At 35.5% G+C, this 16,065-nt stretch overlaps 1 protein-coding gene across 2 annotated transcripts in view; it reads left to right on the forward strand.

Annotated features, from left to right (window-relative positions):
- The window catches only part of RALGAPA1 (Ral GTPase activating protein catalytic subunit alpha 1), a 252,659-nt gene that overhangs the window by 78,071 nt on the left and 158,523 nt on the right, over positions 1-16,065 (forward strand). For both annotated transcript variants that reach the window (XM_088024638.1, XM_028114832.2), the window contains exons 12-13: positions 10,695-10,832; positions 14,699-14,847. In XM_088024638.1, the coding sequence (XP_087880764.1) occupies positions 10,695-10,832; positions 14,699-14,847 (287 nt within the window). The remainder of the gene's footprint in view (positions 1-10,694; positions 10,833-14,698; positions 14,848-16,065) is intronic.

The following is a 16,065-nucleotide window of genomic DNA, read 5'->3' on the forward strand; positions in this document are numbered from 1 at the left end:
CATACAAGGGAACACTTACAAGACTCTCAACTGAGTTTTGAGCAGAAACTTCGCAAGCCAGAGGGAATGGCATGATGTATTTAATGTACTCTAAGGAAAAACCTACAGCCAAGAATACCCAGCAAGGTTATAATTCAGAACTGGAGATACAGAGTTTCTCAAACAAAAGTTAGAGGTGTTCATCACCACTGCACCAGCCTTATAGGAAATGTTAAAGTGACTTCTTTATGCAGAAAAGAAAAAGCCATAACTAGAAGTAAAAAAATTATGAAAGAAAACATTTCCCTGGTGTTAAAAAGTAGGGGAGGGACAGTAGAGTACTCCCCAAGCTGAGAAGACACTTTGAGACTGGAAATCAAAGAAGACAGCTTCCATACGGTTTACAGAGTTTTGTTCAGGGTAGCTTGTTGATGAGGTGATCAGGCAGATGAGGATCCAGGTGCTGTACAGCTATCCTCCACAAAGTCTAGACCTTAGTCCGTAGATTTTATAGAGCAAGAGATATGCAGAAGGGCATTACTATGTGATGAGAGGGTTCACATGCACTTAATTGACAGTTGACCTTTTAATTGGATCGTGTGGTGCCACCTGTGCATCAGGAAGGATAAAGACTGCATCATCTCTAACAGATTCATGGGCAGTCAAAGCAAGCTTCCCCCATCCCAGCCTTGGCAGGTATTTCTAACATATGTATCTTAATCTCCAAGGGCCTGGAACATGCATCCCCAAGAGAGGTCACCAAGCAAATAAAAACAAGATGGAGGGCCAACAGTGGAGTCAGTGTTGTCAGCACTTCTACAACTGGAAAAACCAAACATATAATAAAGGAAGTAGGTCAGTCACTTAAAAAGCTAGCATGAAGGTTAAAAGAAAAAAGTAGTAAAGTCAACTATATTTACAGTAACTAGGTAAGGGAAACACAAAATAAAAGCATGTAAAATGTGCCAGACACATAATATGTGGCGAGGGGGAGGTAAAAATGTAGTCCAATTAGAATGTGTTTGAACTTAAGTGATCATAAACTTAAAATAGATGACTAACACATAGGGTGTTATACATAAACCTTAATGGCAATCACAAACAAAAAACCTGTAATAGGTCCCCCAAAAATAAAGGAATCCAAGCACAAAACTGAAGATAGTCATCAAATCACAAGAGAAGACAGCAAGAAAGAAGAAAGGAACATAGAAGAATTACAAAAACAGCTAGAAAACAATGAACAAAATGGCAGTAAATATATACCTATCAATAATTAATGTACATGGACTAAATGTTGAATCAAAAGTCATAAAGTAATTGAATAGATTAAAAAAAAAACACCCATCAGTATGCTACCTACAAGACACGTACAGACCAAAAGTGATGGGATAAAAAAGATACTCTATGCAAATGGGAATGATCAGTAGAGCTGGGGTAGCAATACTTGTATCAGACACGATAAAACAAAGACTGTAAAAGAGACAGAGAAGGGCATTACATAATGAAGGGAGCAATCCAACAAAAGAATATAATATTTGTAAATATATATGCATCTAGCATGAGAGCATCTAAATATATAAAGCAGATATTTAGAGAAATTGACAGTAATACCATAATGGTAGGGAACTTTAACACCCCACTTACATCAATGGATAGATTGTCCCGACAGAAAATTAATAAAAAAATAGTGGCTTTGTTTGAGACATTAGATCAGATGGACTTAAGCAAATATGTACAGAACATTCCATCTAAAAACAGGAGAATACGCATTTTTTATAATGCACATGGAACATTCTGCAAGATAGGTCACATATTAGGCCACAGAACAAGTCTCAGTAAATTTAAGAAGATCAAAATCATATCAAGTGTCTTTTCCAACCACAATATTTATAAAACTAGAAATAAATTAGAAGGAAAAAACTGGAAAAAAACACAAAGACATAGAGAGTAAACAACATGCTACCAAATAAGCAATGGGTCAGTGAAGAAATAAAAAAAAAAAATACCTTAAGGTAAATAAAAATGAAGACAACATTACTAAATCTTTGGGACACAGCAAAAGCAGTTCTAAGAGAGAAGTTTATATAAATACAGGCCTACCTGAATAATCAAGAAAAATCTCAAGTGAACAATCTAACCTTATACCTAAAAGAACTAGAAAAAGAAGAACAAAGCCCGAAATTAGTAGCAGGAAGTAATAAAGATCAGAGGAAAAATAAATGAAACTGACTGACTAAAAATACAATAGAAAAGATTGATGAAACTAAGAGCTGGTTCTTTGAAAAGATAAACAAAATTGACAGAACTTTAGCCAGACTTGTCAAGAAAAAGAGAGAGGACCCAAATAAATAAAATCAGAAATGAAGAAGTAGTAACAACCTATACAATAGGAATACAAAGGCTTATAAGAGACTACTGCAAAAAATTATATGCCAACAAGTGGGACAGCCTAGAAAAAGAATAAATTCCTAGAAACATACAGTATTCCAAAACTGAATCAGGAAGAAATAGAAAATCTGAACAGGACAATTACTAGTAATGAAATTGATTTTGGTAATCAAGAAACTCCCAACAAACAAAAGTCCAGGACAAGATAGGTTTACAGTTAAATTCCATCAGGCATTTAAGGAAGAGTTGATACCTGTTTTTCTCAAACTTATTCCAAAAAATCGAAGAGTAATGAAACCTTCCAAATACATTCTATGAGGCTAGCATTACCCTGATACCAAAACCAGACATAGATGCTACAAAAAAAGAAAACTATAGACCAATATCCTTGATGAATATAGATGCAAAAATCCTCAACAAAATATTAGCAAATTGCATTCCGAAATATATTAAAAGAATCATTCACTACGTTCAAGTGGGATTTATTCTGGGGATGTAGGGATGGTTGAGTATTTGCAAATCAGTCAACATGATACACCATATTAACAAAAGGAAGGGTAAAAACCATATGATCATTTCAATAGATGCAGAAAAAGCACTTGACAAAATTCAACATCCATTTATGATAAAAACTCTCAACAAAGTGGGTTTAGAGGGAACATACTTTAATAAAGACCATATATGAAAAACCCATGGCTGACATCACACTCAATGTGAAAAACTGAGAGCATTTCCTCTAAAATCAGGAATAAGGCAAGGATGTCTACTCTTATCACTTTTATTCAGCATAGTATTGGAAGTTCTAGCCAAAGCAATCAGATAAAAAGAAATAAAAGGCATCCAAATTATTATTATTATTTTTTAAAATTTTGTTTATTTATTTGATAGAGCAGGAACACAAGGAGGGAAGTGAGAAAGGGAGAAGCAGGCTTCCCACCGAGCAGCGAGCCCAATGTGGGGCTTGATCCCAGGACCCTGGGATCATGACCCGAGCCGAAGGCAGACGCTTAACGACTGAGCCACCCAGGGGCCCCAAAGCATCCAGATTATTAAGGAAGAAGTAAAATTGTCACTATTTGCAAATAACATAGGGTTATACATAGAAAACATTAAAGATTCCACACAAAACTGTTTAATAAATTCAGTAATGTCACGGTATACAAACTTAATATACTGAAATCTGTTGCATTTCTATACATTAATAACAAAGTGGCAGAAAGAGAAATTAAGAAAACAATTCCATTTACAATTGTGCCAAAAAGAATAAAATACCTAGGAATAAATTTCACCAGTGAAGTGAAAGACCTGTACACTGAAAACTGTAAGACATTGATGAAAGAAATTGAAGAAGACACAATGGAAAGATATACCATGCTCATGGATTGGAAGAATTAACATTGTTAAAATGTCCATACTTTCCAAAGCAATCTACAGATTCAGTGCAATCCCTGTCGGAATACCAGTAGCAATTTTCACAGATTTTCTAAAATTTGTGTGGAACCACAAAATACTTTCAACAGTCAAAGCAGTCCTGAGAAAGAAGAACAAAGCTGGAGGTAATTCAACATATACTATATACTTCCCTGATTTCAAACTATACTACAAAGTTGTAGTAATCAAAACAGTATGGTAATTACACAAAAGAGACACATAGATCAGTGGAACAGGACAGAGAATCCAGAAATAAACTCACCCTTATTTGGTCAATTAATTATTGACAAAGGTGGCAAAAATATACAGTGGAGTAAAGACTGTTTCATCAGTAAGTGGTGTGGGAAAACTGGACAGCTCCATGCAGAAGAATGAAACTGGACCACTTTCTTACACTGTACACTAAAATAAACTCAAAATGGGTTAAAGACCTAAGTGTAAGACCTGATAAAGACAAATAAAAATACCATATGATCAGCACTGTAAGACTCCTGAAAGAAAACATAGGCATTAAGCTCTTTGACAGCTGTCTTAGTAATGTATTTTTGAATCCTCCTCATGCCAGGGTAACAAAAGCAAAAATAAGTGGTTGGGACTACATCAAACTGAAAAGCTTTTGCATAGCAAAGGAAACCATCAGCAAAACAAAAATGCAACCTATTGAATGGGAGAATGTATTTGCAAATGATATATCCAGTAAGGGGTTTATATCCAAAATACATAAAGAACTCCTACAACTCTACACCAACTAAACAATCTGATTAAAACATGAACAGAGAATCTGAATAGACATTTTTCGAAGAAGCGTACAGGGCCAACAGACACATGAAAAGATGCTCAACATCACTAATCATCAGGGAAATGCAAATCAAAACTACAGTGAGATACCTCCTCACACCTATCAGAATGGTCGTATCAAAAAACAAAACAAAACAAAAACAAGTGTTTGTGAGGATGTGGAGAAAAGAGAACTCTTGTGTCCTGTTGGTGAGAATGCAAATTGTTGCACTCTGGAAAACAGTTGGAGATTACTCATAAAATTACAAATAAAAATACCATATGATCAGCAAATCCACTTCTGAGTATTTAGCTGAATGGAAACACTAATTCAAAAAGATATATGCACTCCTGTGTTCATTGCAGCATCATTTACAGTAGCCAAGATATGGAGATAACTAAGTGTCCCATCAGTAGATGAATGGAAAAAGAAAATGTTCTGTCTCTCTACACACATGCACACACACACACATACACACACTTAGACATTACTTAGCCCTGAGAAAGAATGAAATCTTGCCATTTGTGACAACATGGATGGACCTAGAGGGCATTATGCTCAGTGAAATAAGTCTGGGAAAGAAATACCATATGATCTCACTTATATGCAGTTTATAAAAAAATAAATGAAGAATAAAATAGGAATAGACTCATAAATACAGAGAACCTGCTGGTGGTTGCCAGTGGGGTGGGAGTTGGGAGAGATATGCAAAATAGGTGAAGGGGGATTAAGAGCTACAAACTTCAAGTTATAAAGTAAAGAAGTCACAGAGATGTAAAGTATAGAGAATGTATTTAATAGTATTTTAATAACTTTGTAAGGTGACATGGTAATTACACTTATTGTGATCATTTTGAAATGTATATAAATGTTGAATCACTCTTTTGTACACCTGAAACTCATATAAATACTGTATGTCAATTATACTCCAATAAAAAAGGTGTAATATATAAAACTGTGGTACTAGATAAAAATTAATGTTGTAGTACATATTTCTTAAGGATGATTACCAAACTACAGTTTCCCCTTACCTGTCTTATTCTAGAAGTTGGGTACTTATAAGAAACCAGAATATTCTGAATTCTTTCTTGGAAAGTTTTGCACTATTGCACATTGCAGTATAGAAAACATCCTTAACTGCAGAATAAACTGGTCTGTGATAAGAAAGGCTTGAGTTTACTCATAGAGGAGAAGAGATGAGGGAAGACAGAGTGGAAGTGAAATTTGGGTACCTGGTATCATTTATTCTTTAAGTGTAAATTAATTCTTGTCCTTCAGTTTTTTAATCCTTGTCCTTCAGTTTTTTAATCCTTGTCATAGGCCAGGTTCTAACCAAAAACATTCCATGCTCATGGATTGGAAGAACAAATATTGTGAAAATGTTTATGCTACCTAGAGCAATCTACACATTTAATGCAGTTCCTATCAAAATACCATCAAATTTTTTCAAAGAAATGGAACAAATAATCCTAAAATTTGTATGGAACCAGTAAAGACCCCGAGTAGCCAGAGGAATGTTGAAAAAGAAAAGCAAAGCTGGTGGCATCACAATTCCAGACTTGAAGCTCTATTACAAAGCTGTCATCATCAAGACAGTATGGTGCTGGCACAAAAACAGACACATAGATCAGTGGAACAGAATAGAGAACCCAGAAATGGACCCTCAACTGTTTGATCAACTAATCTTTGACAAAGCAGGAAAGAATGTCCAATGGAAAAAAAGTCTCTTCAACAAATTGTGTTGGGAAAATTGGACAGCCACATGCAGAAGAATGAAACTGGACCATTTTCTTACACCACACACAAAAAATAGACTCAAAATGGATGAAAGACCTAAAGGTGAGACAGGAAACCATCAAAATCCTTGAGGAGAACACAGGCAGCAACCTCTTCGACCTCAGCCGCAGCAACTTCTTCCAAGAAACATCGCCAAAGGCAAGGGAAGCAAGGATAAAAATGAACTATTGGGACTTCATCAAGATAAAAGGCTTTTGCACAGCAAAAGAAACAGTCAACAAAACCAAAAGACAACTGACAGAATGGGAGAAGATATTTGCAAATGACATATCAGATAAAGGGCTAGGATCCAAAATCTATAAAGAACTTAATCAAACTCAACACCCAAAGAACAAATGATCCAGTCAAGAAATGGGCAGAAGACATGAACAGACATTTCTGCAGAGACACCCAAATGGCCAACAGACACATGAAAAAGTGCTCAGCATCGCTCGGCATCAGGGAAATCCAAATCAAAACCTCAATGAGATATCACCTCACACCAGTCAGAATGGCCAAAATTAACAAGTCAGGAAACGACAGATGTTGGTGAGGATGTGGAGAAAGGGGAACCCTCCTACACTGTTGGTGGGAATGCAAGCTGGTGCAGCCACTCTGGAAAACAGTATGGAGGTTCCTCAAAAAGGTGAAAATAGAGCCACCAATTGCACTACTAGATATTTACCCCAAAGATACAAATGTAGTGATCTGAAGGGGCACCTGCACCCCAATGTTTATAGCAGCAATGTCCACAATAGCCAGACTATGGAAAGAGCCCAGATGTCCATCGACAGGTGAATGGATAAAGAAGACGTGGTACACACAAACACACACACACACACACACACACACAATGGAATATTATGCAGCCATCAAAAAAAGAAATCTTGCCAGTGGATGGAACTAGAGGGTATTATGCTAAGCGAAATAAGTCAGTCAGTGAAAGAAAAATATCATACGATCTCACTGATATGAGGAATTTGAGAAACAAGACAGAGGATCATAGGGGAAGGGAGGGAAAAATGAAGTAAGATGAAACCAGAGAGGGAGACAAACTATAAGAGACTCTTAATCTCAGGAAGCAAACTGAGGGTTGCTGGAGTGGAGGGGAATGGGAGGGATGGGGTGGCTGGGTGATAGACATTGGGGAGGGTAAGTATTATAGTGAGGGCTGTGAATTTTGTAAGACTGATGAGTCACAGACCTGTACCCGTAAACAAATAATATATTATATGTTAATGTAAAAAAAAAAGTTGGGGAATGTGACACTGATGCATATTTTACTAAATCTGAATAGGAGTGATTTGGTAATTTTTTTTTTTTTTTTACCTTGGTGTTTAATCTCATCAGTGGATTAACAGGATATTAACATAGGAATGAATAGGCCACATTCTGCAGGGATTCAGTGAATTAATATATATATATGTAGAGCATCCTTCCTTATTTCTAAAAAGGGAAAAATGTTAACTAAGAAATGTAACTAAATGTAACTGAGAAATATAATTGAAGTAAATTAAATTTACCATGTAAATTGTTAATTAGAGTTCTGTCTTTTATGCATCAATTAAAACATCCAATTTTTGCATCAATCTAGAAAATAAACCTATCAGTTTAAATAATTTGTTTTCCCCCAATTTTTGTCATAAATTTATGCCTTAATACTGAGGTTACCCTGTATCATTTACTATCCTTAAATAAAAATGATACATACAAAAATAATACACCTACATATGTAATTAAATAAACAGTGGAAAGGAGGGAGAAAGGAAAGAAGGAGTCTACAAAAGCCTGGTGATGTAGGTGTGTTTTATAGGTAAAACATGTTGATTACTCAAATCCTGCAACTAGTTTTGTCATTAGAAATGTGGATTTTTCAGAATGCCAACAACTCTTGCTGATGGCATGAACAACAAAAGAAGATATAATCATTCACTGATTTGTATTTCTGATGTTTAATATATATAAAAATGATTTAAAATTTCATTTTATTTTTTTTAAAAATTTTATTTATTCGACAGAGGGAGAGAGAACGAGGGCAGGAACACAAGCAGGGGGATTGGAAGAAGGAGAAGCAGGCTTCCTGTGGAGCAGGGAGCCCGATGGAGGGCTTGATTCCAGGACTCCGGGATCATGACCTGAGCGGAAGGCAGATGCTTAACGACTGAGCGATCCAGGCCCCCCCCCATTTTTTTTTTTTAAGATTTTATTTATTTATTTGACAGAGACACAGTGAGAGAGGGAACACAAGCAGGGGGGCTGGGAGAGAGAGAAGCAGGGCCTCCCACCAAGCAGGGAGCCCGATGCGGGGCTCTATTCCAGGACCCTGGGATCGTGACTGAGCCGAAGGCAGACGCTTAACGACTGAGCCACCCAGGCACCCCCCAAATTTGGTTTTAATTATAAAATGGAGTTAAGTTATAGATTCAGATAGTGGCTTTCTATTCTCTTAGTGTCTATGTGACATTTGAAAGACGTGGAATACAAGACAGTTTGTGTGTGTGCAGACAGACTGTCATGCATCTTGTAGTATGTTTAGCATTCCCTGGCTCATCCCATTAAATCTCCATGGTATTCTCAAATTTTGTGACAATAAAACACTGAGAGTGCCCCGTAAAACATGGTAATGTCCATATGCAGAACCAGTGTTGGAAATAGAAACATGAAAAGACCTCTTTTCTACCTTCACATAACTTACAGTTTAGCAAGAAGACAAACATGCAAAATAAGTATTACAAAAGAATATTGCTATGGTCTTAGAGTGTGATAGACGGAATCTGTAACTCTTCTTAGGCTTAGGGAAGGCTTCATGGAGGAGGTAGTATAATATGAAGTGCAGGTAACGAAAGGGAAAGGAACCACATGGTGTGAATAGCATCTACAAAGATGTGAGAGACCCTAAATTTTACATATATATGTAATATATGTATATTATTTCCATATATATGTGTAAAAAATGTATATATATATGGAAATATGAGATAGGCAAGAGTTAGACTCTGTTCAGAAACTTGTATGCCATTGTAGCGACTGGGATTACATTCTAGATAGATACTGGAAAAATTTGAAGGACTGTAAATAGAAGAATGGCATGGATAGTTCTATATTTCAGAAGATCATATCAAGCCGAGAGTGGAAGATAGGTTGGAGGCCAGCCTGGAGGTAAGGAGACTAGTTAGGAAATATTAGCAATGTTCAAAGGGAGAGAAGTACCAGGACAGTGGAATTACAGTGGAAATATAAGGAAGAAGACAGATAAGAGTTTCTTTGGTGGTAAAATCTGTAGGTCTTGATGATTAATTGTGTGAGAGAAATGAGGAATTGGAGGAGTCTCAAGTTTGTTTCTTTCACAACAGGGTGTAGCTGGCATTCACACACGAATAGGATTTTTAAAAATGCAAGTTTGGTGGTGGTGACTATGGTGGCCAGAGGGGTTGGTAAGGATGGGAGGACGTGGTTAATAAACTTAACTTTTAAATATTTTGAGTTGGAACTGTTTTTGGGTCATTCAGGAAGAAATGTTCAGAAGATATCTGATCATAGGAGTATGAGGCTTAAGAGAGAAGTACAGTGTACTATTGTATACTGTATTGGCTATGGAGACAGAGCTGATTTCAGTACTTTGGTAATAGCAGAGTAGTTTGTATTAGACTAAACATCCTGCGTATTACAATTATAAGCTCTAGACAAAATATTAAAAAAAAACCAATGAACTATTTGAAAATATTGGTGAGTGACCGCAAGCAGGAAGAAACTAGAAAGAAACTTAAAAAAAGGGAACAACTCTGAGTGAAATGTCTGCTTTTGTGGCTTTTCACCTGAGGGAACTCCTTAGTCAGCAAGACTTTTGACAGCTAAAACTCAAGCAGAAAGATGGAGTCTTAGGGGTTTGAAGTACCTAATATTCTTCTCTGAGTAATAAGAATTTTAATACTCTAAAATAAATAGAAGCTATTTTCTATTGTTTTATTTAAGTTGTTTGGTTTCTGGCATTTACTTTAGAACAAAATTCATGTTTTACAGAATTTTAAGTAATATAATCCCATTCTTAAGTGTGTAAGTTACAGAAGGGAGGTTTATACATTAGCTACACAGAAAAATGTCTCTGTATATAAAATGATAAAATTTCTGTCTGACCCTTATGGATGATTTTTTATTTTCTTTATATTTTTATTAATGAGAAGAACCTTTTTAACAGTGAATATACATTGCTTTTCTAATGAAATGAAACTCTATTCTGAGAAGATGCTTAGCAGAAGAACCCATAATTTCCAGTTTACTTCTTCAGCTTACTGTCTTGTTGCAGCATTCTTAATGAAATATGAAAACTTGATTTTTTTTTTAGGAAAGTGGGACTGATATTGCTGATCATGTTCGAAATTCCACTTGGGCAAAAAATGGCACCTACCAAGATGTTCTTCATAACACCTCTGAGGAAGTCACAGAACAAAACATACGAGCTGGTACCCAGGCAGTTTTGCAGGTGGTTCACTTTTTGGGTATTTAAAAAAAATACAATAAAGTAATTATTAAATATTTCAAATATATGGTTCAGTATTTCATTGTACAGTATAATTTTTTAATAAACTCAACACACACATTTAATCAGTTTTCATTATAAAATATTAATTTTGTTTTTTCCTTTTACTTCCTGATGTATTGATAAAAATTACATATTATTTTTCTAGACAATTGCAAAATTTATATAAATTGTGTCATGGTGTATTGTCATCTGGTACTTTATTTTTGCATTAACCATTATGTTTTTGAGTTGTGTTGTTGATACTTAGCTGTAGTTCATTCATTTTAGCTACTTTCTGGTATTGCAACTTATGATTATTTCACATTTTACTTATTTTTCTGTTGATGTTTTTTAAGTTGTTTCCAATTTCTCATTATTCCAAATAGTGCTACACTGAATGTACATTCTTATTTATTTCTTTCACACATGTGGGAGAATTTCCTTAGGATATGTACCCAGAAGTGGAGTTACTGGGTTGGAAGAGTTGTATATTATCATCCTTACTTTACTGTTATTGCCAAATTATCTTCCAACATGATTATAATAATTTACATTTCCTTTAGAGTGTTTGTGAGTTTTTATTTCCTTATATCTTCCCTTTTTACTTATAGAGTCACATTTTAATTTTTGCTGCCCCAAATATGTGAAATGTTATTTCGTATTTTTGTTTCCTTTTTTTAATTTGCTTTTTTTCATCAGTACTGAAATTGAGCATCTTTTTATGAATTGCCTATTCATATACTTTTTCCCATATTCTGTTGGGTTGTCTTTTTCTTGTTGATTTGTAGGAGTTCATTATAGTCATTAATTTTTTAAATCAGACTGTTCTTGTCAAGACCACATGTGACCTCCACATTGTTAAATCAGATGTACATTTTTTTCTTTTTTCTTTTTTTTAAGAGAGAGAGAGCACGTGCACAAGTGGAGGGAGGAGGGGCAGAGCGGGAGGGAGCGAATCTTAAGCAGTCTCCACACTCAGCATGGGGTGTGAGTGAGGCCTTATCTCATGACCCTGAGATCATGACCTGAGCCAAAATCAAGAGTTGGATGTTTAACCAGTTGAGCCACCCAAGTGCCCCAGATGTACATTTTTCAATCCTAATCTTACTGGACTTGTCAGGAGCATTTTATAGAATAGACCATTCCCTCTTTATTGAAACTCTTCTTGTCCTTCTGAATAGCATGCCTCCTGTTTTTCTCCTAACTCACTGGCCACTTCTCAGAATTTTTTACTGAATTTTTCACATGTCCCTAACCATTTCATTGTTGAAGGGCCCCAGATCAGTTCTTAGATCTCTTTTCTACTTATTCTCTGGTTCATCTCATCCATTCCTCTGGCTTTAAATGTCATCTATATACTGCATCATCTACAATTTTATTTCTAGTGTGAGACCTCTTGTCTGAACTCTTAAGAGTCTTTTTTTTTTTAAGATTTTATTTATTTGAGAGAGAGAGAAACAGGGCACAAGCGGGGTGGGGGAGGGGTCGAGGGAGAAGCAGACTCCCTGCTCATGGGGAGGACCCTGAGATCATGACCTGAGCTGAAGTCAGACGCTTAACTGACTGAGCCACCCAGGCACCCCTGAGTCTTAAACTCAAATATTCAAATGCCAAGTTAACATCTTCACTTGGATATCTAATAGACATTTCAGACTTGACATGTCTAAAACTTCTGTTCTTGCTCAACAAACATGCTGTTCCTGCAGTTTTCCTTGTTTCATTTATAGCACCTGTTTTCCAATTGTTCAAGCCATCTTGTTTCCTGATTTTTTTACTTTTAATTAATTAATTTTAAAGATTTACTGATTTATTTTAGAGAGTGAGGGAGCAGGGGGGAGGGGCAGAGAGAGAGAGGGAGAGAGAAACCCAAGCAGACTCTGTGCTGCATGCAGAGCCCAACACAGGACTCCATCTCACAACCCTGAGATCAGACGTGAGCCAAAACCAAGAGTAAGATGCTCAACTGACTGCACCACCCAGGTATTCCCCTGCCTTCTTTTATATCCTACATCTAATTTGATAACACATCCTGACCATTTTCAGAATGTATGCTGAATCTAACTATTCAACATTTACACTACCTCTTGTATCCAGGCCTCTGTGATCTTTCATCTGGATTATTGCAGTAAACTCCTAATTAGTATTCTTGCTCTGCTCTTGCCCACTCATCACTCTGGCATATTCTCAACACAGTAGCCAGAGGGATTCTCTAAAGTGTAAGTCAGATCATACCATTTTTCTGCTCAAAATCCTCCACTGGCTTTGCGTTATCACTAAGCATAAAAGCAGAAGTCTTTCTAATGGTCTATAAGGCTTTACATCATTGCTCTTCAGGGTATGGTCCACAGACTAGTGCTGGCCCACAAGATAATTACAAAATTGAGACTAAGAGTTTAGAAACTAAGTCATCTAATATCTCTTGATTTTGATGGTTTGCATTTATATTTTTGTATGTCTGTTTTCATTTCCTTTTTCTTATTCTTTTTTTTTAAAGATTTTATTTATTTGACAGAGAGAGAGACAGTGAGAGAGGGAACACAAGCAGGGAGAGTGGGAGAGGGAGAAGCAGGCTTCCCACGAAGCAGGGAGCCTGATGTGGGGCTTGATCCCAGGACCCTGGGATCATGACCTGAGCTGAAGGCAGACGCTTAACGACTGAACCACCCAGGCGCCCCTTATTAGTTCATTTTTATTGTATTTTACAATAGGATTGGTCTGCGAAGTTTGCAGGGGAAAATATATTCTCTCACCACTGGCAATGTGAGAAGTTCTCCACATGCTCTGGTTCTTTTTCTCAACATCATTTCCCAACTGCTTCCCCACTTCTTCACTTCATTCTGTACTCCTTGCTGTTCCTTAAACATGCTAGGGAGGCTGTCACCTCAGGTCCTTTAGTCTTGCTTTTTCTTTTGTCTGGAATGCTTTTCTCCCAAATTGCTCATAGTAATGTCCTTATTTTATTTCTGATAATTTATTTATTATTTATTTGTGCCTCTTGCTTTTCTTGGTCAGTGTTGCTAGACTTACAGAGTTACCTCTTTTCACTATTCTAAAGTTAGCTTAACAGTCTTTTTTCTCATGATTTTACAACTATGTTTTATTATGTAATTCATCCAGGGATTTAAATCAGGATTATGGGTATAGAAGATGTAAATGTCCTAGCTTCACAATAGATGAAATGTTCCATACCTCCAAAGTATCTTCGAGAGCCTTTGTACACACCTGTCACCGTTATAATTACTTTGTCTTCAATAACAAAATATAGTTAATGATTTGATTATAATAATTCTTTAAAAATTTTCTGTAAAAGATGCATATTAATGGCACCTTATTAGTAGTACTATAATATGTGATCTGTTCATGCAGTTTGTTATTACTAAAGCAGATAAACACACATAGACTATAAACATGAAAAGAGTAATAGATGGTATTGAACATCTTATTCTGAAAATTCTTCTTAATTTAGGTATCCTCTTTTATCTTAAACTGTTTGTATTTTTTTATTGTTTGTTTCATTTTATGACAGCAGTAGAGTTATTATATTAAAGCTCTCAGTTTTAAAAAATGCTATTTTTCACTTGGTTTCTTTTCCTTGGGTGCCTACTAGTGATTTTATATTTGTCTAGATAAACATAAAAACAAAATGGTTTAATGGGTTTAAATTTCACATGTCAAACTAGTGGTAGAAATAGGATCAGAATTAACCTGTAGCCTTATACTTTTAAGTTCGTTGTAGATCACCTAGTGATCAGCATCTGAATTTATTTTTTCTTTAAATAAGAAATTTTAATTTTATAATGAATAGCTAATGATGTCTTTTGTCTTAGGTGTTTATTATAAACTCATCAAACATATTTCTTCTTGAACCTGCAAATGAAATTAAAAATCTTCTGGATGAGCACACAGATATGTGTAAACGCATTCTTAATATTTATCGGTTCATGGTTGTACAAGTTTCAATGGACAAAAAGACTTGGTAAAAAATATTTATCCTTTATGTTTTTTTTAATTGTGTATATATAATTATAGTAATTTTTAGAGGAGTAGTGTCTGAACAGGGCTTGTCGCAATATTGTAGAGGCTTTTATTAGCAAGTAAATATTTTATGTAATAATTATGATGACAGTAGTAGTCTCCACTTTATCTTAGACACCTTTGATCAGCCTTCCTGGATTAGTTTTCTAAAGTGGACATATGATGCCCCCCCCACCACTCTCAGGAATGAATACATGCATGAATAAATGAAATTATGCATGTGTGAATAAAAGAATAAGTAAATGATTAAGTGTGTGAATGCCTGATTTCTCAACCTGGCATTTAAGGCCATGTACAGTGAGGTCCCTGCCTAATTTTCTGTCTTTCTCTCAAGCCTAAACTCTACCCTGCAGAATGGGATCCAGCTCCCAGCTTTACCAAATTGCTGTTTCCTGTGCACATTCTGAACTTTTCTGTAGAATATCTCATTCTTGCCATCTTTTTATGTTGTCACAGTAACTCTTTAGATTCCACCTTCCTTTTTCCACGTATCCTTACTTATAATTTTCCCCCCACTTCCTTTCAGTATGTATTTGTACCTCTGTTTTAGTTCTTTTCAAAATTGTCTGAATCCTTAAATTACTTGTATAAATGTCTGTTTACCTCTGAATTGAAAGGCCCTAAAAAGTATGTCTCTGTTGTCTTTGTTTTTGTATTTCCCACATTCTTAGGATAGTATTTTATATATTATTTGTACTCTTTAAATATTTAATTGAATGGAAAAATAGGCCTTTTGGGGAAAAGAACAGTTCTTCAGTTTTTGTAAAAATGATACATGTTCACTGTAAAAAATCAAACAAAGAAAAGTTTTAAAAAGAAAATAAAAGTTGCCCCAAAACTCATTCTCTGGAGGTAATCATTGTTTGCCCTTTGATGAACATCTGGTTCACCAAACCATATATAGTCACTTAGTATTATGCCATTTGTATGTGCCATAATTTTCTTAACCAGTCTCCTTTTGATGGATATATAGTTATTTCCATTTTATTTTGGGGTGGAGGGAAGACAGTGATCATCCTTATACATACATAATTTTTCTCGTTTGACTTCTTAAAAAGTGGAAGTACTTAGTGAAAGATTATGCCTAGTACATGTTTTGCTGCATATGGAAAAATGGCTTTATTTTGAAAAAATTCTTTATTAGCAGTATGGATATAGT

This window comes from Eumetopias jubatus, unplaced genomic scaffold, assembly GCF_037043125.1.
Source record: "Eumetopias jubatus isolate StellerSeaLion01/CBP00866 unplaced genomic scaffold, mEumJub1_p1.0 scaffold_7, whole genome shotgun sequence".
In the NCBI taxonomy this organism is placed as follows: domain Eukaryota; kingdom Metazoa; phylum Chordata; class Mammalia; order Carnivora; family Otariidae; genus Eumetopias; species Eumetopias jubatus.